The 25367-nt window shown below is 40.5% G+C and overlaps 2 protein-coding genes across 5 annotated transcripts in view; one reads left to right on the top strand and one right to left on the bottom strand.

Annotated features, from left to right (window-relative positions):
* Nucleotides 1–116: 116 nt before the first annotated feature.
* LOC124234718 (putative uncharacterized protein ZNRD1-AS1) lies at nucleotides 117–25064 on the bottom strand. Of its 3 annotated transcripts, none has more exons than XM_046652099.1 (5): nucleotides 24409–25064; nucleotides 20552–20907; nucleotides 4318–5338; nucleotides 2912–2987; nucleotides 117–927 (listed from the first exon to the last, which is right to left on the bottom strand). In XM_046652099.1, the coding sequence occupies exons 3-5, from the start codon at nucleotides 4536–4538 to the stop codon at nucleotides 130–132; spliced, it is 1095 nt and encodes a 364-aa protein (XP_046508055.1). In that variant the 5' UTR covers nucleotides 4539–5338; nucleotides 20552–20907; nucleotides 24409–25064; the 3' UTR covers nucleotides 117–129. The 3 variants fall into 3 exon arrangements, with proteins under 3 accessions (XP_046508055.1, XP_046508057.1, XP_046508056.1); XM_046652101.1 differs by having other exon boundaries at nucleotides 117–920; nucleotides 24409–25063; XM_046652100.1 differs by lacking the exon at nucleotides 20552–20907.
* ATE1 (arginyltransferase 1) overlaps nucleotides 23894–25367 on the top strand; it is a 165926-nt gene continuing 164452 nt past the window's right edge. For both annotated transcript variants that reach the window (XM_046652097.1, XM_046652096.1), the window contains exon 1: nucleotides 23894–24188. In XM_046652097.1, coding sequence (XP_046508053.1) covers nucleotides 23909–24188 — 280 coding nt within the window. In that variant the 5' untranslated portion in view covers nucleotides 23894–23908. The remainder of the gene's footprint in view (nucleotides 24189–25367) is intronic.

The raw sequence follows: 25367 nt of genomic DNA, 5'->3' as shown, positions 1-25367 counted from the left end.
GCTTGTGGTTTAACTTTTTTTCTTTCCAGTTTGATGTACTGAGAAAGAAAATTAGGGGGTATAGGATTTTACTGCACTAACAACTATGAAAGTATGCTAAAAAAGAAATACAATAATCTAGAAAACAATTTAAACTTTATTTTTTTCTAGTTGACTTCTCAAAAACGGTGGCATACTCAAGACCTCTCTTCGGAGTGGTTTTTTAATTTGATCCTCTTCTTTTGACTTTTCCATCAGAACAGTCACTTCTAGAAGTTCTTCCTGGTAAGGCTGGGCAATTGGATAGGCTGTGACCCATTCAAATTCTTTCACTTCCTCTTTCTCTGCTTGAGATTTTCGGAAAGGAGGACCCCGGGTAGAGAGTTTCTGAGCGGCTCCTTTATCATTTCTTTGCTCTGTGAGTTCTCTCCCTCGAATCATTCGCTCTCGATGTCCCTTTATCTGTTTCTTTGCCCACGCTATCTTGTGCTTTTTGATTTTAGTTTTGGGTGTTTTCTGGATAGTTTCAGTCTTTTTGTCCTTCTCGAGTGTTAATATTTTGGGGAGAAGTGTTTCACTTGGAATTCTTTGAGGGAGTAGTCGATACTTGTGATCCCTGAGGCCTCTGGCTCGTTCGGCTCGGTGTATGTGTTTCTCTATCTGGTTCAGCTCCCTCTCAGGCACTACATTGTCCCATTTTTTAGCATCTTTTGTTTTTTTACTTTGTGGTCTCTTTTCCTCTTTTTTAATTTCCCATTTTGGAATCATGTTGTATTTCCATGGGTTTTCCAGCATCATTTCTTGGTATCGTTGATAGTAGTATGCCTCTGCTCTGGCAAACCGGAAGTCAAAAGACATGGCCTTAAGTTTATGAAGTGTTTCATTCTCCTTTTGAAACTTTTGGGCTAACAGTTTCCTCACTTCTGAAGAATGGACACCACCTAAACTCTTGTCAAAGGAAAGTATTAGAACTTTTTAAGTTGGATGTCCTTTATTATATATAGTCCATGGCACAGATATCAAGTGGCTGTCAGCCCTGCCTGGCACCCCTGCACCATGCCCCACTTTGGGTCTCTTAACAGTGTTTCATGTCTTCCTTTTCAAACCTCCTGCAGTCCCCTCCCCCCAGCATTCCCTCCTTGTTGAAGACTTTGCCTTAGGTTTCCTTGAGAAAACAGAAGCAGTCACTCAGGAGCACCCTCCTCTTCCCACTGCCAGGACAACCACGGTGCATCATCCTGGACTCTGCCTTCCTGCCTTTAGGAGGGAAACGTTGCCCCTTTATCTATCAAAAGCTGATTTTTCCACCTGTGCTTTTTGAGTTTTAAGAACGTCAGTTTGCAATTATCAGATTCCCTTTCCTGCTTCATCACAATTCCCTGTCTGCTGGATCCACTCCATCAGCATAAATATGTGCTTCAGTATATGTCATCTTTAAAGAGAAAAGGAAAACTCTTCCTTTACTGCACATCCCTCTCTAGCTTCTAGCCATTTTTCGCTCCCATTCACAGTATAACTTGAAGCAGTTACCCATAACTCCACTCTACTTTCTCACCTCACATTTTCCCCTCAATCCTCTTCTATTGGGTTTCTGTCCCCCCTCCTTCTCTGAGAGTGCTCTCGTGTAGGTCATGAGTGATCTCCATAGTGACAGATGCAGTGGTCCCATCTCTGTCCCTGTCATACTTGACCTCTCAACATCCTACAGAGGTGACCACTCTCTCCTCTTTGAAATAACTTTCCTTCTGGCTTCCAGGCTATGGCCAGGGGCATGTGACTAAGGCTATCTTGGAACCCCTAGACTATTCCAGCCACTAGCTGAATATCCAAAGTGAATGAATATCCCCTCATTCTCTTCCTACCTCACGCCCACAACCTTCACCTGCTTTGCTGGTTCTGTCTTTTAAATATAATGCAGGAAAATATTGCAGAGAAATTGTCACTTAAGATAGAGTGCAGTTACATTTAGGCTTCCTTGGACACCGACAGTCTCAATCATTCAACAAGGTGACCTCCCATGTGCCAGCACTGCTCTAGAGAGTGGGAATAAGAGATGAGCAAGACAGTCGAGGCACACAAGGCTACCCTGTGCACACCTCTCAAATTCAGACCTAGATACTGTCTACCAGACAGCTCCACTTGGCTCTTGCTCCTAAGTGTTTTCTTCAGTTTCCTCCTTCTCAATCCTGTCACTTCTAACTTCAAAATGCCCCGACCCTAGGGGAGCAGCCTAACCAGCTTCCCTGAATCCACACTTTTCTCCCTTTGCCCTCAGCCCCATCAGACCAGTCACACAGCAGCCAGAGTGATCTTTGTATTACATAAATCTGAGCACATCACTTTCCTGTATGGAAACTTGGGATAGCATCCTATCGCTTTTAGAAGAAAATCCCAAATTCCAGTATGGCATACATAATGTGGTTCCTGATTGCCTCTTCAGATAACCTTCTCAGCTCCACTGCTTGCTCACCCTGCTGCAGCCACACTGACTTCTGTTCCTCAAAAACCATATTCTCTTCCCCACCTGAGTATTTTCATGTGCTCTTCCTTCAAATACTCCCAAACACACAATGTAGCAGCTCTATGGTCCTTATGTATATAATTTTTAGGTTTCAGCTTAAACATCACTTCCTCAGACCTTCCACATACTCATTAAAAAAAATCCCATCCTTTCATGACACTGTCACAATCTCTGGTAATTGTTTAATGTCCAGGTCCTTCAGTGGACTAAGCCCTGTGAGGGCACGGGCTGTGTTTATTTTGTTCAGTGCTATCCGGCCAGCACCACTGGTGGTCAGTGAACCAAATGCTGAACTAAACATAACAGGCAAAGCACTCTCCCTTGAAACACTCAGGCCCTTTACACCTTGGTGGTAAACTTTTTATGACTGTATTGCTGGCTCCAAAGTTCATGGTAAATGTATTTCCTCACCTGAATCTTCTTTTCTAGTGGGGACTGGGAACCTACTGCAATCCGAGGGTCTTGAGTCTTTTTGGCCCAGGCCAGTCTGGAAGGTCAAAAAGAGAAATGATACTAGGATTTGGAGAAAAGTTGCAGGAAACATGCTCTGGTGTGAATTGTATTAGGGAGGTGCTTTGGGACTCACTTTTCATATGTAGAAAAGGCGTTTCTCTGTGCCAATTGGCAGGACCCTACGATGTGTTTAACGTCCTCCAACCTTCCTTGAAGCAAAGAAGGAATGCTCTCTGATACAAGTATAAACGAAGAGCCACACTGCGTTTGAGGTTGAGACTGTCAGAAGCACCTTTATTTTAACACTGGAGAGGGGAGGCTGAGTTGCTATTTCAAATTCCACAAACCGCTGTTTGTGTATATTGTTGGTAGAACAAAGAACTTTGATGAGAAAATAAGTTTTCAAAGTTGGTAAGTCCATTTTAAGTTGTTATCCATAAAATTATTAACAATAAATATAATTTATAAGCTATCAATTTCCAACAACTATAACATGTTTCATGATTCTTCTCAAAGGCTTACATTGTACATAATGAAACAATTTGATAGCAAAAAAGTTCCTTTTTTGTGTGTGTATGAGGAAGACTGGCCTTGAGCTAACATCTATGGCCAATCTTTCTCTATTTTCTGTGGGATGCCACCACAGCATTGCCTGATGAGTGGTACTAGGTCCGCACCTGGGATCTGAACTTGTGAACCCCAGGCCACCGAAGCGGAGCGTGCAAACTCAACCACTACAACACTGGGCCAGCCCCAAAAGTTTCTTTGTTATTTAACTTAGAGAAATTTGTCACTTAAGATAGAGCACAGTCCCATTTAGGCATCCAGAAAACTTCTTATTTCTTAACCTGCTTAGTTAGCAAATAGGTTCTATGTTTAGCAATTTAGGTTGTAAATACTCTTTCTCTGACTTTCCTTAGCAGCAAAAGAGAAGGATTTTTACAACAGAACTGGAAAAAACAAAACTATATTTGCCTTTTAAATAATTTTTAAGCTAATTTCTTTAAAAGACATTTCTGCTTTTATATTTTTCTTCCCTACAATGTTCTTACATTATTTCCATAGCAACATTTATTGAGTTTACTATCCACTAGGCACTGTGCTAGGAACTTAAATGGATTCTTTTACATAATCTTCTGAACAAGCATTTCAGGCAGTTACTCATTAGCTCCCATTTCTTGGCAAGAAGGACTGAGGCCAAGAGAGGTTCAGTGATTTGTCAAAGGTCCCAGGGTTAGTTTCAGCGGCAGGATATGTGCCTGCATGACTCCAAAGCACAGAGTTTTCATTCCTGTGCTACACTTGTTCCAGATACATGAACATTCTCCTGCCTTTACAAAAAATGGAAAGAAAATAATACCTACTGTTCTTCTGCACTCAGATCCAACCATTCTGAGTCTGTCACCGAAGGAGGGTGTGAGGGTGGGGTCTGGACTGCTGGTTGATCCTTCCATAGACCCCCACTGCCTCCTCTCCTCACAGCACTTTTGGTCACTTCCACTGTTCTTGTAGCCTCCTGCTGTTTCTCTTCGGTGTCTTTTGTTTTAGCCATTGCCCTATCTATTGCCAGCTTTATGAACAACATCGTTGCCGTTCACTCTTTTCCTTTGATCATCTGCTCTCACTTCTACCCTCTAATCTCTCATTCTCAGAACTGTAAAGTACTGTTTTCCAGCCATTAAGCTTTCTGGCCTTCTTTCAGACTTTCAACTATCTACTGTTGAGCCTCTGGGATGCCTTGGTTGATTTCTAGGGCAACGAGAAGCAGTCACAAGCTTTTCTGTGTCATCACTGTCCTAGATTAAGACTACTGTGAGGTGGTAGGTGAAGACATCGTCTGGTTGGCAGGGAATGAACTTCAGTGTAAGCTCAGCTGAATGGCCACAGACAGAAGGTAGAAGGAGCTATGTTTCACAGACATAGGCATCCCATCTCAGTGCGGTTAGAAGCACCGTTCAAGGCAAAGGAGCATCTTTTTCATTTTTGTTCTTTTTTGGAATATATATTGAATATCTTCCATGGAAATGCAATCGGTGAACCTCACAGTGGACCCGGCACACACACTCACAGTAGTTGGTGGAGGTCTGACAAGTGTGTGGATGGCCCAGTCACGTGATCTCCTCCTCATTTAGCTGGTGTGTCATAGCTAAATACTGCTGCTGCTATGGAGGTATTGAGCTTTAATACTGTTCAATAGACTTTTAGTTACATATTGTTTAATTATGTTCATTACTGGTCATTAGTTAAAGAAGGAGAAAATACACCAAGGTTGAAATACAAATTAATGAAAATGATTCTGCATATTCACTTCAAGATACTCTTTACCCTATATGTAAGCTGCGTCCATCCAAAGTCCTCATGTAGCCCACTAAGATGTCTTGGGTTCTTTAAAAAAATGTGAAAAGGAGACAATATAATGATTAATTACAACCTGGCTTCTTATTTATTAGAAATGAAATCTATCCTTTCCAAAATGTGCTGTTTGTAAAGATGTGCTTGAAACTGTAGCCCCAAACATATTCAGAAATAAAACAGAATTATAAAAGTAAATACGGGTATTTTATGGTTAAAAAAAATCAGAATATCAAACAGCAAGTCGTGATAGTTTCTATTTTCATAACAAAGCACTTAATTAAATTTCAGTCTACACTTTAATATTCATTTTCTTCCCAAACCAAACAAGATACCATTTTAAAACCAACAAAAAGTCACGCTGCTCAGATGTCAAACTCATGTGATATTAATTCAGGCAAAATTTTTATAGCATCTGTGACCTGACAGCATTGTATTACCACTACAAATTCCTAATATTTATTGAATATGAACCAGGCACTGTGTGAAGTGCTAAAAGGCAATATCTATTTATCCCACTGTGAAAAAAGAATAATAGAAGACTCTTTTTGGATAAAGAAAAATATGCAGTTCTTAATATGAGCCTCTCTTTAAGTAAGCAGTCAATTAAAATAAAACATAAAGACAATCACGTGGACCTAAAAGTACTTTTAATTTAAGTACTATGTTGTAAATTATTTCTCTTTCCTGATAAGAGAAACTGGGGGGATAAAGAATATTTATAAGCCAGGGAGATAGAACCTTTTTGATAGCAAATCATTTTGAAACAACCTATGAGCAAGACTAGATTTTGCCCTAACATAAGCAAAAGATGGCCTGAGTTGTGTTTTTCTGTGATAAATATAAAAACAAAAGGACTTTGCTAATGAGTATTTTATCATATAGCTAAATTTTAATCCTTTGTCAAAATCATGAAATATGTTCAAATAGTTATGAGAATTCCTAGCTGGGGAAGGAGATGATGATGTTTCCTGAACCAAAATTATTGTTAACCACTTAGGTCACTGAACTTGAAATAAACTTCATAGTGTTATCACAGGTCAACTTCTGGCATTGGAAACAGCACATTGCCTGCTGTCTCCATTTTGCAGGAGTTTGAAAACAAACAAATAACAAAGAAAAATGCCTCTGAGAGTATCTAAACATAGAACACTGACACTCCAACCACCCTATGAGGTATTGTTATTACTCTCCCCATTTTCCGTATGAGGCAATGGCGCTAAGAGAGTTAAGTGATTTGTTCAAGGTCACATAGCTGCCAAGTGGGAGACTGAAAATTGAACACGGATGTCTAAAAGCAAAGCTCGTGATCTTAAGCACGTGCCATCTCACCTAACCTTGGAATACTGGAGGAGTGGAAGCATTGTCCTTACCTTTGAGGAGCTTAGTACTACTAGGGAGGCAAGAAATGTATGCAGGTGCACACATGACATAAAGGTACAAATGGGATGCTTAAGTATGGGGGCGGGGAAACAAAGGGCAGGAGTCATTAGTGTGAGGTGGGACTGAACAAGGAGGACATCTTGGGGAGCACATTTCGAGCAGAGTGGCAGAAACGTCAGAGACTCCCCTGAGACCAGCCAAACAAGAGGTGACTCAATCAGAGTAGTTGTTAACTAGAGAAGTTGCACATGCGGAGTACTATACAGAGGGAGGGATGCTGGAGGCCAGAATATAGAGTACAGTATGTGAGGAAGGACACTGGAGACAGAATGTGACCTAGAGGAATTTCTATGACTTCCCCAAACAAATAGAGAACCATGAAATGTTGTTAATAGGAAAGTGATTAAAAAGAAGTGGCACTAGAGAAAAGATCCCAAAACTGTAGGGCCTAGAAGAGAGATAAGTAGAGAACTGGAGTTGTAAGAATTTGGTTCTGGACCAGCATTGTTCCACAAAAATATAGTGTGAGTCACAGATGTAATTTAAATTTTTCTAAGAGCTACATTTAAAAAACTAAAAAACAAATCAGGTCATATTAATTTTAGTGATATATTTTATCAGGACAAATTATATCCAGGATATACAAAATATTATCATTCCAACATGTAATCAATTAAAAAATTTCACACTTTTTAAATAAATAATTTTTTAAGAGCAGCTATAGGTTTATAGAAATATTGATCAAAAAGTACTCTCTCCCTCAAAGTTCCCCTACTTATATTTTGTATTAGTGTGGTACATTTGTTATAATTGATGAACGAATATTAATACATTACTATTAACCAAAGTCCATAGTTTACATTGTTTCACTCTTTCACTGTTGTACATTCCATGGGTCTTCACAAATGTATGACAGGTGTTAATCATTACTACATCATACAGAATGGTATCACTGCCCTGAAAAACCCACATATTCTGGCTATTTGTCCCTCCCTCACTCTGTGCCCTAAACCCCTAGCAACCACTGCTCTTTTTACTGTCTCCATAGTTCTGCCATTTTCAGAATGTCATATGGTTGGAATCATGCAGTATGGCTTTTTCATACTGAAAAGGCTTTTTCAGATTGGCTTACTTCACTCAGTAAATATGCTTTTAATGTTCCCTATGTCTTTTCATGGCTTAATAGGTCATTTCTCCTTATTGCTGAATAATACTCCATTGTCTGGATGTTCCACTATTGGTTTATCCATTCACCAATTGAAGGCCATCTTGGTTGCTTCCAACTTTTGGCCATTATGAATAAAGCTAGTATGAACATTTGTGTGCAGGTTTTGGTGTGGACACAAGTTTTCAAGTCATTTGGGTATACACCAAGGAGCACAATTACTGGACAGTATGGTAAGAGATATTTAGTTTTGTTAAGAAACCACCAAACTGTCTTCCAAATCGGCTGTACATTTTGCATTCCCACTAGCAATGAATGAGTTCCTATTGTTCCACATCCTTGATAGTATTTTGTGTTGTCAGTGTTATAAATTTTAACCATCCTAATAGGTGTGTAACGGTATTTTATTATTGTTTTAATTTGCAATGCACTAATGACATATGATGCTGAGCATCTTTTTGTAGGCTTATTTGCCATCTGCTTATCTTATTTGGGAGGCATCTGTTCAGATTTTTTGCTCATTTTTACTGGGTTGTTTTTCTTATTGCTGAAAAATTTAAGAGTTCTTTGTATGTTTTAGATAGTAGTCCTTTATTAGATATGTTTTGCTACGATTTTCTTCCAGTCTGTGTCTTGTCTTGTCTTTTCATTCTTGTAAGTGTCTTTTGCATAACAGAAGTTTTTTTTTGTTTCGGGTTTTTTTTTTTGTCCCTGGGCTAACACCTGGGTCAATCTTCCTGTATTTTTTGTTGGACGCTGCCACAGCGTGGCCCGACGAGCAGTGCTAGGTCCACACCTGGATGCGAACCTGCGAACCTCAGGACACCAAAGTGGAGTGGGTGAACTTAACCACTATGCCAGTGGGCTGGCCCCACAAGTTTTAAATTTCAATTAAGTACAACTCAATCTTTTATTTCATAGATCATGCTTTTAGTGTGCTACCTAAAAAGTCCTTGCTAAACCCAAGATCATCTAGATTTTCTACATTATCTTCTCAGAGTTTTTAGTTTTGTGTTTTACATTTAGGCTTAGGATCCATTTTGAGTTAGTTTCTGTGAAAGGCATAAGGTCTGTGTCTAGATTTATGTGTTTTGAACGTGGATGCCCAGTTCCAGAACCCTTTGTTGAAAAGACTATCCTTTCTCCATTGAATTGCCTTTGTTCCTTTGTCAAAGGTCAGTTGACTGTATTTGTGTGAGTCTACTTCTGGGCTTTCTACTCTGTTCTATTGATCTTTTTGTTTGTTCTTTAGCCAATACCACATTGTCTTGACTGCTGTAGCTTTATAGTAAGTCTGAAAGTCTGGGAGTGTCAGTGCTCTTTGTTGTTCTCCTTTAATACTGTTTAGGTTATTCTGAGTCTTTTGCCTTGCCATATAAACTTTAGAATTAGTTTGTTGATATCAACAAAACAACCTGCTGGGATTTTGACTGGGATTACATTGAATCTAAAGTTGGGAAGAAATATCTTAAGAATATTCATCTTCCCATCAATGAACATGCATCATCTCTCCACTAACTTAGATCTTCTTTCATTTTTTTGATCTGAGGTTTGTTTTCCTCATATAGATCTTGAACATATTTTGTTAGATTTATACCTAAGTATTTCACTTTTTTTTCATGGTGCTAATGTAAATGGTATTGTGTTTTTAACTTCAAATTCCAATTGTTCACTTCTTGTATATAGGAAAGCGATGGACTCTTGCCTAGTAATCTTATGTCCTGCAACCTTGCTACTATTGGTTATTAATTCCAGATTTTTGTTGTTGTTATTGATTCTTTGGAATTTTCCATTTGGCCAATCACATCCTTTGAGAACAAAGACAGTTTTACTTATGCCTTCCCAATCTGTATACTTTTTATTCCTTTTCTTTTTTATTGCATTAGCTAGGATTTCCAGTATCATCTTGAATAGGAGTGGTGAGACGGGACATCCTTGCTTGTTGCTGATTTTATTGAGAAAGCATCTGGTTTCTCATCAAGTACAATGTTAGTTGTAAATTTTTTTAGACATTCTTTATCAAGTTGAGGAAGTTCTTCTCTACTCCTAGTCTGCTGAGTTTTTATCATGAGTGGGTGTTAGATTTTGTCAAATGCTTTTCCTGCATCTATTGATATGATCACCTGATTTTTCTTCTTTAGCCGGTTGATGTGATGAATTACATTAATTGCTTTTGTAATGTTGAACCAGCCTTGCATACTTGGAATAAATCTTAGTTGTTGGTGGTGTATAATTCTTTTTATACATTGTTGGATTCCATTTACTAGTAGTTTGTTCAGGATTTTCCCATCTATGTTTATTAGAGATGTTGATCTGTACTTTTCCTTTCTTGTAATGTCTTTGTCTGGTTTTGGTATATAGGTAATGCTGGCCTCATAGAATGAGTTACAAAATTCCCTTTGCTTCTATTTTCTGGAAGAGACTTTTGAGAGTTGGTATAATTTCTTCCTTAAACATTTGGTAAAATTCACCAGTAAACTCATCTGGGCCTGGTGCTTTCTAGTTTCAAAGCTCATTAATTATTGATTCTATTTCTTTACATATAGGCTTATTCAGATGATCTATTTCTTGAGTTTTGGTATTTGTGTCTTTCAAAGAATCAATGCATTTTCTCTAGGCTATCAGATTTGTTCACAACATTCCTTTATTATCCTTTTAATGTCCATGGGATCAGTAGTGATGATCCTTCTTTCATTTCTGATATTGGTAATTTGTCTTCTTTTTTTCTTAATTAGTCTCACTAGAGGTTTAGCTCTTTTATTAATCTTTTCAAAGAACTAGCTTTTAGGTTTGTTTTTTCTATTGATTTCTTATATTCAATTTCATTTATTTTTGCTTTAATTTTTGTTATTCCCTCTTTCTCCTTATTGTGGATTTAATGTGCTCCTCTTTCTAGTTTCTTGAGGTAGCAGCTTAGATTATTGATTAAAGAGCTTTTTTCTAATATATGCATTCAATGCTATAAATTTCCCTCTAAGCACTGCTTTTGCTGCATCCCACAAATTTTAATAAACTGTATTTTCACTTAGTTCAAAATATTTCTAAATTTCTCTTAAAATGTCTTCTTTGACCCAAGTGCTATTTAGAAGTGTGTAGTGGGGGCTGGCCCAGAGGCACAGTGGTCAAGTTCAGCACACTCCACTTTGGCTGCCCAAGGTTCGCAGGTTTGCATCCAGGGCGTGGACCTAGACCACTCATCAAACCATGCTGTGGTGGTGTCCCACATACAAACTAGAGGAAGATGGGCACAGATGTTAGCTCAGGGCCACTCTTCCTCAAGCCAAAAAAAAAAAAAAAAAAAAGAGGAAGATTAGCAACAGGTGTTAGCTCAGGGCCAATATTCCTTACCAAGAAAATAAAATAGAAGTGTGATGTTTAATCTCTGAGTATTTTTGAATTCTCCAGCTACCTTTCTGTCATTGATTTCTAGTTTAATTCCACTGTGGTTTGAGAGAATACTTTGCATGACTCCTATTCTTTTAAATTTGTTAAGGTGTTCTTTTATGGCCCAAAATGTTGTCTGTTTTGTGAATGTTCCATGTGAGCTTCAAAGAATGTGTATTCTGCCACTGTTGAATGTATTCTATACATATCACTTAGATCCAGTTGATTGATGGTGTTGAGTTAAATTATGTCCTTTCTGATTTTCTGCCTGATGGATCTGTCAATTACTGATAAAGGGGTGTTGAAGTCTCTAACTATAATAGTTTATTCATCTATTTCTCTTTGCAGTTCTCAGTGTTTACCTCATATATTTTACCACTCTGTGCCAGATCCATACACATTAAGGACTGTTATGTCTTCTTGGAGAACTGACCCTTTTATCACTAAGTAATGCCCCTCTTTATCCCTAATTTCCTCACTCTGAAGTTTACTTTGTCTGAAATTAATGTAGCTACTCCAGCTTTCTTTTGATTAGTGCTATCAACAACACACCTTTCTCCATCCCTTTAATCTGTTTTTATAGTTAAAGTGGGGTTTTGGGGTAGATAATATAAAGTTAGGTTTTATTTTTTTTATCCAGTCTGACAGTCTCTGTCCTTTAATTGGTATATTTAGACCACTGACACTTAAAGAGATTATTGATACAACTGGATGAATATCTACCATATTTTTTATTGCTTTCTAGTCATTGCTTATGTCTTTGTTTGTCTTCCACTCTTTTTCTGCCTTCTCTGGTTTTTTTTTTAAATTGAGTTATTGATAGGTTACAATCTTGTGAAATTTCAATTGCACATTAACGTTTGTCAGTCATGTTGTAGGTGCACCACTTCACCCTTTGTGCCCACCCCCCACCCCACCTTTCCCCTGGTATCCACTAAACTGTTCTTAGTCCATAATTTTAAATTCCTCATATGAGTGGAGTCATACACAGATTATCTTTCTCTCGCTGGCTTATTTCACTTAACATAATTTTCTCAAGGTCCATCCATGTTATTGCAAATGGAATGATTTTGTTCTGTTTTGCAGCTGAGTAGTATTCCATTGTATATATGTACCACATCTTCTTCATCCATTCGTCTGTTGCTGGACACTTAGGTTGCTTCCACGTCTTAGCTATTGTAAACAGTGCTGCAATAAACATTGGGGTGCATAGGACTTTGGGGATTGCTGACTTCAAGCTCTTTGGATAAATACCCAGTAGTGGGATGGCTGGATCATATGGTAGTTCTATTTTTAATTTTTTGAGGAATCTCCATACTGTTTTCCATAGTGGCTGCACCAGTTTGCATTCCCACCAGCAGTGTATGAGGGTTCCTTTTTCTCCGCAACCTCTCCAACATTTGTTGCTATTAGTTTTAGATATTTTTGTCATATACGGGTGCAAGGTGATATCTTAGTGTAGTTTTGACTTGCATTTCCCTGATGATCAGCGATGATGAGCATCTTTTCATGTGCCTATTGGCCATCAGTATATCTTCTTTGGAGAAATGTTTGTTCATGTCTCCAGCCCATTTTTTGATTGGGTTGCTTGATGTTTTGTTGTTGAGTTGAGAGAGTTCTTTATATATTATGGATATTAAGCCTTTCTCAGATATATGACTTGCAAATATTTTTTCCCAGTTAGTGGGTTGTTTTTTCGTTTCAATCCTGTTTTCATTTGCCTTGAAGAAGCTCTTTAATCTGATGAAGTCCCATTTGTTTATTCTTTCTATTGTTTCCCTTCTCTGAGAAGGCATGGTGTCTGAAAAGATCCTTTTAACACTGATGTCAAAGAGCGTACTGCCTACATTTTCTTCCAGAAGCCCTATGGTTTCAGGTCTCACCTTTAGGTCTTTAATCCATTTTGAGTTTATTTTGGTGAATGGTGAAAAAGAATGGTCAATTTTCATTCTTTTACATGTGGCTTTCCAGTTTTCCCAGCACCATTTGTTGAAAAGACTTTCTTTTCTCCATTGTATGCCCTCAGCTCCTTTGTCAAAGATAAGCTGTCCATAGATGTGTGGTTTTATTTCTGGGCTTTCAATTCTGTTCCATTGATATGTGCACCTGTTTTTGTACCAGTACCATGCTGTTTTGATTACTGTAGCTTTGTAGTATGTTTTGAAGTCAGGGATTGTGATGCCTCCCGTTTTGTTCTTTCTTCTCAGGATTGCTTTAGAAATTCGGGGTCTTTTGTTGCCCCAGATGAATTTTAGGATTCTTTGTTCTAATTCTGTAAAGAATGTCATTGGGATTCTGATTGGGATGGCGTTGGATCTGTAGATTGCTTTAGGTAGAATGGACATTTTAACTATGTTTATTCTTCCAATCCATGTACATGGAATGTCTTTCCATCTCCTTATGTCGTCATCCAATTCTCTCAGAAAGGCCTTGTAATTTTCATTATATAGGTCCCTCACTTCCTTAGTTAAATTTACCCCAAGGTATTTTATTCTTTTTGTTGCGATTGCGAATGGTATTGTATTCTTGAGTTCTTTTTCTGTTGGTTCATTACTGGAGTATAGAAATGCTACTGATTTATGCAAATTGATTTTATACCCTGCAACTTTGCTGTAGTTGTTGATTACTTCTAACAGTTTTCCAATGGATTCTTTGGGGTTTTCTATATATAAGCTCATGTCGTCTGCAAACAGCAAGAGTTTCACTTCTTCCCTCCCTATTTGGATTCCTTTTATTCCTTTTTCTTGCCTGACTGCTCTGGCCAGGACCTCCAGTACTATGTTAAATAAGAGTGGTGATAGAGGGCATCCTTGTCTCGTTCCTGTTTTCAGGGGGATGGGGTTCAGTTTTTGCCCATTGAGTATGATGTTGGCTATGGGTTTGTCGTCTATGGCCTTTATTATGTTGAGGTAGTTTCCTTCTATGCCCATTTTCTTCCGAGTTTTTATCATAAATGGCTGTTGGATCTTGTCAAATGCCTTCTCTGCATCTATTGAGATGATCATGTGGTTTTTATTCCTCAGTTTGTTGATGTGGTGTATCACGTTGATTGATTTGCGGATGTTGAACCATCCCTGTGTCCCTGGTATGAATCCCGCCTGATCCTGATGTATGATTCTTTGGATGAATTGCTGAATTCTGGTTGCCAAAATTTTGTTTAGAATTTTTGCATCTATGTTCATCAGTGATACTGGCCTGTAGTTCTCTTTTTTCGTGGTGTCCTTGTCAGGTTTTGGGATCAGCGTGATGTTGGCCTCATAGAATGTGTTAGGAAGTGTTCCATCTTCCCTAAATTCTTGGAATAGCTTGAAAAGGATAGGTATTAAATCTTCTCTGAAAGTTTGGTAGAATTCCCCAGGAAAGCCATCTGGTCCTGGGGTTTTATTCTTTGGGATGTTTTTGATTGCTGTTTCAATCTCTTTCCTTGTGATTGGTCTGTTCAAATTGTCTGCCTCTTCTTGAGTGAGCTTTGGGAGATCGTAGGAGTCCAAGAATTTATCCATTTCCTCTAGGTTATCCATTCTGTTGGCATATAGTTTTTTGTAGTATTCTCTTATAATCTGTTGTATTTCTGCAGAGTCTGTTGTTATTTCTCCTCGCTCATTTCTGATTTTGTTTATTTGAGCTTTCTCCCTCTTTTTCTTTGTACGTCTGGCTAGTGGTTTGTCAATTTTATTTATCTTCTCAGAAAACCAGCTCTTTGTCTCATTGATCCTTTCTACTGCCTTTTTCGTTTCAACAGTATTTATTTCTGCTCTGATTTTTATTATTTCTCTCCTTCTGCTGACTTTGGGCTTCATTTGTTCTTTTTTCTCTAGTTCAGTTAGGTGTGCTTTAAGGTTGCTTATTTGGGATTTTTCTTGTTTGTTAAGATGTGCCTGTATTGCGATGAATTTTCCTCTTAATACAGCTTTTGCTGTATCCCATATGAGTTGGTATGGCATGATATCATTTTCATTTGTTTCCAGGTATTTTTTTATTTCTTCCTTAATTTCTTCAATGATCCATTGCTTGTTCAGTAGTGTGTTGTTTCATCTCCACATCTTTGTGCCTTTCTCAGCTTTTTTCTTGTAATTAACTACTAGCCTTATAGCACTATGATCTGAGAAGATGCTTGTTATTATTTCAATTTTTTTAAATTTGTAGAGGCTTGCCTTGTTTCCCAACATATGGTCTATCCTAGAGAATGTTCCATGTGCACTTGAGAAGAATGTGTATTCAGCTCTTTCAGGGTGGAGTGATCTATATATGTCTATTAAGTCCAATTGTTTTAGTTTTTCATTTAGCTCCACTATTTCCTTGTTGATTTTCTGTCTGGATGATCTGTCCATTGATGTGAGTGGGGTGTTGAGGTCCCCTACTATTATTGTGTTGTTTTCAACATCTTCCTTTAGGTCTGTTAATAGTTGCTTTATGAATCTTGGTGCTCCTGTGTTGGGTGCATAGATATTTATAAGCGTTATTTCTTCTTGATGAAGTGTCCCTTTGATCATTATATATTGTCCCTCTGTGTCTCTCTTGACCTGTCTTATTTTGAAATCCACTTGGTCTGATATGAGAATTGCAACATCTGCCTTTTTTTCCTTGCTATTTGCTTGAAGTATTGTCCTCCACCCCTTCACCCTGAGTCTGTGTTTGTCCTTGGGGCTGAGGTGTGTTTCCTGGAGGCAACAAATTGTTGGATCATGTTCTTTAATCCATTTTGCCACTCTGTGTCTTTTTATTGGAGAGTTCAATCCGTTCACATTGAGAGTTATTATTGATGCATGTGGACTTAATGCTGTTAATCTGTCACTCATTATCTTGTTTTCCCGTGTTTCTGTTCCTGTGTGCTTTAGACTACCCATTTAATACTGCAATTTCTTATGCTGGGTTTCTTAGATTTTTCCTTATTTATGATTTGTGACTCTGTTCTGTACTTTATTTTAGTGTCTACCTTGAAGTTTGTATTTAGAATCTCGTGTATAATATAGTCTATTCTCTGGTGGTCTCTTACCTACTTGACCAATACTGATTTAGACCCTTTGCTCTTCCCCTCCTAAATAATTATTTTCATTTTTTATTCCAACTCGTCTTATTCATTTATAGTTAGAGTGCTAAGATCGTCCTTGTTTTGGTAGTTTCCTTACCTTTACCCTAACGCTATAATTGAATATTCGCTATCCTTTTCTGGTTCTATCCATCGGTCTCCCTAGTCTGTGGATTGTGTCCCCTTTCTCCCTTTTTTCTTTTTTCAAGTATGAGAGCCTTCTTGAGGATTTCTTGTAATGGAGGGCTTTTAGTTACAAATTCCCTTAACTTTTGTTTGTCTGGAAAATATTTAATTTCTCCCTCATATCTGAAGGAAATTCTTGCTGGATAGAGTATTCTTGGCTGAAGGTTTTTATCCTTTAAAGCTTTGAATATATCACTCCATTCTCTCCTAGCTTGTAGGGTTTCTGTAGAGAAATCTGCTGACAGTCTGATAGGGGCTCCTTTATAGGTTATTCTCTTTTTTTCCCTTACTTCCTTGAGTATTCTCTCCTTATCATTCCTATTTGTCAACTTTACTACTATGTGCCTTGCAGTAGGTCTTTTTACATTGACAAATCTAGGAGATCTAAAGCCCTCCTCTACACACATTTCTCCGTTGATCCCTAGATTTGGGAAGTTCTCTTCAATAATTTCATTAAGCACACTTTCTGCTCCATTTTCCTTTTCCATATTCTCGGGAATTCCTATGATCCTTATGTTCTTACTCCTCATTGAATCCATTATCTCTCGGAGATTTTCCTCATTTTTTTTTTTTTAATAATGTTATGATAGATTACAACCTTGTGAGATTTCAGTTGTACATTATTGTTAGTCATGTTGTGGGTACACCACTTCCCCCTTTGTGCCCTCCCCCCACCCCCCCTTTTCCCTGGTAACCACCGATCAGATCTCCTTGTCAATATATTAACTTCCACCTATGAGTGGAGTCATATAGAGTTCGTCTTTCTCTGACTGACTTATTTCGCTTAACATAATACCCTCGAGGTCCATCCACGTTGCTGCGAATGGGCCAATTTTGTCTTTTTTTATGGCTGAGTAGTATTCCATTGTGTATATATACCATATCTTCTTTATCCAATCATCAGTTTCTGGGCATGTAGGTTGGTTCCACGTCTTGGCTATTGTAAATAATGCTGCGATGAACATAGGGGTGCAAGAGACTCTTGGGATTTCTGATTTCAGGTTCTTAGGATAGATTCCCAGTGATGGGATGGCTGGGTCATAGGGTATTTCTACTTTTAACTTTTTGAGAAATCTCCATACTGTTTTCCATAGTGGCTGTACCAGTTTGCATTCCCACCAACAGTGTATGAGGGTTCCTTTTTCTCCACAACCTCTCCAACATTTGTTGCTCTTGGTTTTGGATGTTTTTGCCAATTTAACGGGTGTAAGGTGATATCTTAGTGTAGTTTTGATTTTCATTTCCCTGATGATTAGTGATGATGAATATCTTTTCATGTGTCTATTGGCCATATTTATATCTTCTTTTGAGAAATGTCTGTTCATGTCCTCTGCCCATTTTTTGATCGGGTTGTTTGTTTTTTTGTTGTTAAGCAGTGTGAGTTCTTTGTACATTATGGAGATTAACCCTTTGTCGGATAAGTGGCTTGTAAATATTTTTTCCCAATTAGTGAGCTGTTTTTTTGTTTCAATCCTGTTTTCCCTTGCCTTAAAGAAGCTCTTTAGTCTGATGAAGTCCCATTTGTTTATTCTTTCTATTGTTTCCCTCAACTGAGATAAAGTGTCCGAAAAGATTCTTTTGAAACTGATGTCAAAGAGTGTACTGCCTATATTCTCTTCTAGAAGACTTATTGTTTCAGGCCTAATCTTTAGGTCTTTGATCCATTTTGAGTTTATTTTGGTGTGTGGTGAAAAAGAATGGTCAATTTTCAATCTTTTGCATGTGGCTGTCCAGTTTTCCCAGCACCATTTGTTGAAGAGACTTTCTTTTCTCCATTATAGGCCCTCTGCTCCTTTGTCAAAGATTAGCTGTCCATAGATGTGTGGTTTTATCTCTGGGCTTTCAATTCTGTTCCATTGATCTGTGGACCTGTTTTTGTACCAGTACCATGCTGTTTTGATCACTGTGGCTTTGTAGTATGTTTTGAAATTGGGGATTGTGATTCCGCCGGCTTTGTTTTTCTTGCTCAGGATTGCTTTAGCAATTCGCGGTCTTTTGTTGCCCCATATGAATTTTAGGATTGTTTGTTCAATTTCTTTGAAGAATGTTCTTGGGATTCTGATTGGGATAGCATTGAATCTGTAGATTGCTTTAGGTAGCATGGACATTTTAACTATGTTTATTCTTCCAATCCATGTGCATGGAATGTCTTTCCATCTCTTTACGTCATCATCAATTTCTTTCAAGAAAGTCTTGTAGTTTTCATTGTATAGATCCTTCACTTCCTTGGTTAAGTTTATCCCAAGGTATTTTATTCTTTTCGTTGCGATTGTGAATGGGATTGAGTTCTTGAGTTCTTTTTCTGTTAGTTCATTGTTAGTGTATAGAAATGCTACTGATTTATGTATGTTGATTTTATACCCTTCTATTTTGCTGTAGCTGTTGATTATTTCTAATAGTTTTTCTATGGATTCTTTGGGGTTTTCTATATATAAGATCATGTCGTCTGCAAACAGCGAGAGTTTTACTTCTTCATTACCTATTTGGATTCCTTTTATTTCTTTTTCCTGCCGAATTGCTCTGGCCAACACCTCCAGTACTATGTTGAATAGGAGTGGTGAAAGTGCCTATTCAAGGCACCCTTGTCTTGTTCCTGTCCTCAGAGGGATGGCTTTCAGTTTTTGTCCATTGAGTATGATGTTGTCTGTAGGTCTGTCATATATGGCCTTTATTATGTTGAGGTACTTTCCTTCTATACCCATTTTATTGAGGGTTTTTATCATAAATGGGTTTTGGATCTTGTCGAATGCTTTCTCTGCATCTATTGAGATGATCATGTGGTTTCTGTTTTTCATTTTGATTTTCCTCATTTTTTTAAATTCTTAGTTCTCTTTCTTCCTCTGTCTGGCGCCATTCAGCCTGTCCGTCCTTGATTATGCTAATTTTCTCCTCTATGTTGTCTACACGGGCATTCAGGGAATCCGTATTCTGTTTTATCTGGTCCATTGTGTTTTTCATCTCAAGTGATTCTGTTTGATTCTTCTTTATGATTTCAATCTCTTTTGTGAAGTAACTCCAGAACTCAGCTTGTTTCTCTTTCTCTCTACCTCATTAAGTTTTTTGATTATAGCTGCTCTGAATTCATTATCACTTAGTTTACCTAATTCCAAGTCCTCAGGACTTAATTCTGTGTTTTTATTGTTTTCCTTCTGGTCTGGGGCTTTTATAAATTGCTGGATGGTGGAGGAGCATTTTTTTTCTCATGGTGGTAGAATTCAGTTGCAGTTACAGCCTGTCGCCACTAGATGGGGGTCGAGAGTGGCATGTTATGAGCTCTCCGCCTTGGGGCAAGATGGCTGCGCCCACTGGCTTTGCAGGGGGAGGGGCTGTTACACACGCCGGTCTGGGTTCAGATCAGTTCTGTTCTCTGGTCTCCCAAGGCCCTTGATTTATGGGGTCCCCGCGGACAGAAGCTTTCCCCCAGTCAGCGGGTCTCCACTGAATCAGCGGCAGGAGTCCTGGATGGTCCCCTGGTTGCGCGGCCCCTCCCCCGCTCCTTCCCGACCCGCGCCGGAGCGATCGCAGACTCTAGGGGAGGGAGCGATGTTCTCTCCTACGTTCCGGCGCCTCCGAAGGTGTAAAGCTAGGTTTATGATCTCTGCCTTCTCGGTATTGTAGGTCTCTAACGAGCTGGCATTATGTTTGTTCTCTGAAATTCAGTTCTTCCAATCTTTTGTTGTATTTTGGAGGGGAGAGAATCCCGGGTCAGTTCACCCTGCCATTTTGCTCTGCCCCCTCTCCTGCCTTCTCTGGTTTTAATTAAGCATTTCATGATTCTACTTGTCTTCTCCTCTCTTAGCCCAGCAATTATACTTCTTTTTTTGCTTTTTTAAATGGTTGTTCTTCAGTTTGCAGTATACATATACAACTAACCCAAGTTCTTTCCAATAACACTATACCACTTCACAGGCAGTGCAAGTATCTTATAACAGAGAATTTCCAGCTCAGTTCCTCTCTCCCATCCCTTATAACATTGCTGTTATTCATGTCAATTATCCATAAACTATAATTACTCTATACAAGTTGCTATTATTATTTGGAACCATCAGTTATCTGTTAGATCAATTAAGACTTTAAAAAACAAAAAATTTGATTTTACCTCCATTTATTCCTTCTCTAACACTCTTCCTTCTTTATGCAGCTCTGAGTTACAGACCTATATTATTTTCCTTCTTTCTGAAGAATTTCTTTAACATTTCTTGAAAAGCAGAATTACTGGCAACAAATTCCCTCCGTTTTTATTTGTCTGAGTCCTCTCTTTCACTTTTGAAGGATAATTTAGCTGGATACAGAATTCCAGGTTGGTAGTTTTCTTCCTTGCAACACTTTAAATATTTCACTTCCGGGGCTGGCCTGGTGGCGCAGTGGTTAAGTTCACACGTTCTGCTTCTCAGTGGCCCGGGGTTCGCCAGTTCGGATCCTGGGTGTGGACATGGTACTGCTTGGCACACCATGCTGTGGTAGGCGTCCCACATATAAAGTAGAGGAAGATGGGCACAGATGTTAGCTCAGGGCCAGGATTCCTCAGCAAAAAGAGGAGGACTGGCAGTAGTTGGCTCAGGTCTAATCTTCCTCAAAAAAAAAAAAAATTAAATATTTCACTTCCCTCTCTTGCTTGCATGGTTTTTAAAGAGAAATCTGATGTAATTCTTATCTTTGCTCCTCTATAGGTAGTGCTTTTTTTCCCTCTGGCTTTTTCTCAAGATCTTCCTGTTGGTCTTTGATTTTCTGCAGGCTGAATATGATATGCCTACAAGTAGATTTTTTGGCATTTATCTTGCATGGTGTTCTATACTGCTGCAATTAAAAAATTCAAATACACTTAAAGAAAATAAAATAAAAAGTACAGCACCCCTGTAGCACTAACCACATTTTAGGTGCTCAATAGGTACATGTGGCTAGTGGCTACTAAATTGCAGAGTGCAGGTCTAGATGGTGGAAGGCAGGGGTCTAACCTGAGGCCTCTTGGCAGTGAGTGGCCCACCTTCTAGGAAAACATCTTCTAGGACTCCATCACCACCAGCACCTGAGAACACTGGTGTTCCTATCCACCTCCTTGCCTCTGCTCATACCATACCTCCTCTCTAAACTGCCCCTCTTCTCTGTATTTTACTTTTTTCCCTGGCTTAACTGAGGTCCTAGCTACTCACAACACTTTCTTTGGAAGGAAAGAATAATGTGTTTCACTTCATTCCCTTTAATTCAAGAAACATGACTGGGCATATCACCATACAGATTCTTTCACATCATCAGGGCCTAGTATTGAGCCTCACTCTTAGGCTTTGCAGATTGATTTCACATTCAGTGATACAAAAAGATGTTAATGGGACCAAACATGCTAGTGTTGTCAGCATTTTATTCCGTCAAGTAAGAAAATTAAAAAAGACAACTCTCTATTGTTGGCAATTTCACAACTAAAAGCACATTCTAATAGCGCCCTCCCTTCCATCTTCCTCACAAAGTGGGCAATTAAATGAAGCTTTGCATTATTTTTCTGATTTGGGCCTGGAACATGAAAACTTTGTCTCTGACCGTCAGCAAAGTAAAGACATCTAGGAACCACTGCCCTACATAAGTCCACACCTGATCCAAACTTGTTGATCTCTTTTCCTCTTCAATTTATCTGATTTTTGTCACCTTTTCCTGTTCCTATATGTCTCTTACTAGTTGTGTGACCTTCGGCATGCTATTTAGCCTCTCTGGTCTTTGTTTCCTATGTTGTGAAGTTGCTGTAAGGATTAAATGAGTTAACCCATATGCCCAGAACTTTGGACATCCTCATTGTTGTTCAAGGCGGGTATGCCCTGGAGTGTCCTGGCTGCAGTTGGTCTAGGGCTTGGGATAGGGTTGGGGCTTCAAAGGGACAGAAGTGAAGTGTGACAAGGCTATAAGACTGAAAAGCCTCCTACTCTCTGTCCTGAGAATGGCATTCTGCTGTCTCATTTCACAGGCCCTTATTTTCATCCAAAATGAGAACCCGGCTGGGGTAAAGACCACGAACGGTCAAATCTGCCACAATGAACAAAATGGATGAAATCTGTCTTAAGGACATGAGTACTGAGATCTACCAAGGATTCTTCAGGTCTAAGGAGTTGGAGGAGCTGGAGAAACCTACAGGGGCCCTAAAAACCTCCTGCATGTTACATAGCTATCCTTTAGGTTCCTTCCCATCCTGTGAGGCACTTAACTAGGCACACCTCCAGAGCAGTCGACCTTGGGGTCAAGAATGTTGAACTTGACCACAAAAGTTTACCTCTGTTTCTCCAAGTTTCATGATTTCACTTTTTTAAAAAACTGCAAAAAGATAATCAGCTTTATTGCTGCCTGGTAAAGACAGGCTTAAATTATGTGTGCACACAGAAGTAAAGGTTAAGGAATACTACCTTGATGCAGGTATCCATTTTTGTACTTTGCCTCAGACTATTACTCTTTAAGAAATCCTCTTAAAATTAGTGCTCACAAACTGGAGGCTCATGGGCTGAATTCAGCCTATATAAATGTTTTGTTTGGACTGTACATTAAAAAAATTCTTTCAAAGTAACGTTTAAAAATGATACTTTAAAAAACAAGAGCTTCTCTTTAAAAGTTATAAGATATGACGGCACCGGGTTTACAGTGGCACGAGGCAGCAACTGGCTCTGACAGTTGTTTCGTCCAAAAGCGTTAAATGGTCTTCAATTCGCCAATGCCAGCCATGCACAGAGGACCTGCACGTGCACTTGAACCTCTGGGCACTTAAGTGAGCGCTTGCTGGTTTGGAAGAAACCTGAGCTGGCTACCCACAAGGGGGTCAGGGGCGGCCTGAGATGGTAACTTTTAAACTGAGACCTGCAGAAATGAGTGAGTGATCACAACCTCCGTGCCTCAGTTTCCTTGTCTGTAAAATGGGGCTGACAACATGCAGTTGAGGGAAGAGCTGGCCCTAACTCGGGGCCCGGGGGCACCATTACCATCCATGCTAACGTTCTGGGAAGCCCCCGACCCCAACGCGGCCCGGGGCCCGAGCAGGGGCTGGGGCCTCGCTCTCCACTCCTCCCATCCATGGGCCCCGCGCTCCGCCGAGGTCGGCCCCCGGGCGCCGAGAGGCGTGGCCGGCCCGCGCGGACCCGGCGGCGGCCATGGGCTCGGTGGTGGAGTACAAGGGGCTCAAGGCCGGCTACCACTGCGGCTACTGCGACTGCGAGGAGGGCAAGGCGTCCTGCGGTGAGTGTCCCGGTCGACGGGGCCGCCGCCGCCGCCCGCGTCCACCCCCAGCCCGTCCGCCCGCCCGGCACGGCCGGGCCAGCCACTCGCGGGAAGCCCCCAAGCCCTGCTCCCCTGCTCCCGCTTCCCTTTCCCACTCGTTTCTTCCCCGACCGTTTCCCTTCACGCTCCGTCTCGGCGCCTCCCCCTCACCGAACATGGTGGTCCCTCTTGGAGAAGGAGCGGAAATAGCGGAAGGCTGCCCTCGGTCAAGATGGCGCGGGCGGCGTCGGCGCCGGGGACTCGCGGCGAGGCCCGGCTGGCGGGCGCCGAGCGGCTTCGCGCGCGCCTCAGGGCGCCCGGGCGGCGCGGGGCATTGTGGGGTGGCGGCGGCGGCAGCGGCGGTGGTGGTCTCGGGCTGGGCCGCGTCGCTTTTAGGGCCGGGGCCATGGCTTTCTGGGCCGCTCTCTCACCTAGCATCGTGGAGTATTTCGAGGGCGAGGACTTCTACCGCTGCGGCTACTGCAAGAACGAGTCGGGCAGTCGCTCCAATGGTGAGCGGGCCGGGCCGGGCCGGCGGGCGGGGAGGGCGCCGCGGCCTCGGGGGCTCCGCGCAGGGCCGGCTGCCTTGGGGGTCGCGGCGCCCGGCCCGGGCCGACCGGCTCGAGGGACCGCGGCGGCTGGAGCCCTTGCCTGGCCCCTGTCTCGCGGAGAGAGTGCGGAACGGGGCTCCCCCGCAGGGGCCGTGACTGACAGACTCAAAACGGACCTCACCTCTGATTCAGCAGGGAAGCTTCTAGGCGCTTATTCCTCACACAGGTGTAGTGAGGGTCCTGCAGTCGCTAAAGGTGTGGAAGCAGGTGTCCATCATCAATGGGAGACGATAAATAGATGATGGCATGCCGAGCCGGGGAGCACTGTAGTGTGGTCCTTCGCGGCTGGGGTTGATCTATAAGTGCTGATGGTGATGTAGGAGCATCCCCGATAAGAAGTACGGAACGAGGGATGTAGGACTGAGTGTCGGGTGGTGTTATTTATGTAGGAAAAGGTAGGTGTGCACGTGGGCATGGGCATCCTTGGATAAAACGTCTCTGAAACAGTATACAAGAGCCTGGTGACCATAGTCGCTGCTGGCGAGGGAGCCTGTTTGTATTGATGTGTTTGAGAATTTTACCAGGTGCTTATATGCCCTGTCATTCCTCCACCCACCTCGATGACGACGACAACAAAGCCAGCCTACAGCCCCTCCTGCCCCCGCATCATGATTCAGGGTTCTTTCGGAAGATTTGTTGCTTTAAACAAAACTGTGTTTATTTTCTGCTGTCATTCATTGGCAAATGTAGAATTTCTTCTTTTAAAGAATAAGGCAGCATTGTGGAAAATGGGATATCCATTGAAGATATAAATTTAGGTAGTTTCCATTTAAAAAAAAATTTCACATGCCCTGCAGTAGGGGAATGATTTGGACGATTATGGTGTGTCCATTTACTCGTTAATTAAAAGTGTTTATTAGGTGTTTTTGTGGCTAAGAGGGAGTAGAATGTAATATGCAATTACATTAGGAGTGAGGATTACAAAGATGAGGTAAGCGGAGAAATGTTCAGAGGGTAGAGTTAAAGGGAGAAAATAAAGAGGATGCAATTGACATTTGTGACATGATTACAGGTCTGGGAGGGAAAAAAAGCCTGGTGAAACACACCAGATGGTGACATTGGTTGCCTTAGGGTGGTAGA

This window comes from Equus quagga, chromosome 2 (assembly GCF_021613505.1).
Source record: "Equus quagga isolate Etosha38 chromosome 2, UCLA_HA_Equagga_1.0, whole genome shotgun sequence".
NCBI classification, from domain to species: domain Eukaryota; kingdom Metazoa; phylum Chordata; class Mammalia; order Perissodactyla; family Equidae; genus Equus; species Equus quagga.
The sequence above is the reverse complement of the archived record's forward strand: the minus strand, read 5'-3'. Positions and strand labels throughout refer to the sequence as shown.

Bases quoted from the DNA above. Each gene is read 5' to 3' on its own strand.
- LOC124234718 (XM_046652099.1), bottom strand. From the start codon at position 4,538: ATGTTGTTCATAAAGCTGGCAATAGATAGGGCAATGGCTAAAACAAAA. The intron at 2,988-4,317 runs GTAGGTATTATT...TTGACCTTCCAG, and splicing joins GATCTGAGTGCAGAAGAACA to ACTGGCCTGGGCCAAAAAGA. The intron at 928-2,911 runs GTGAGGAAATAC...TCCTTTGACAAG, and splicing joins CACTAGAAAAGAAGATTCAG to AGTTTAGGTGGTGTCCATTC.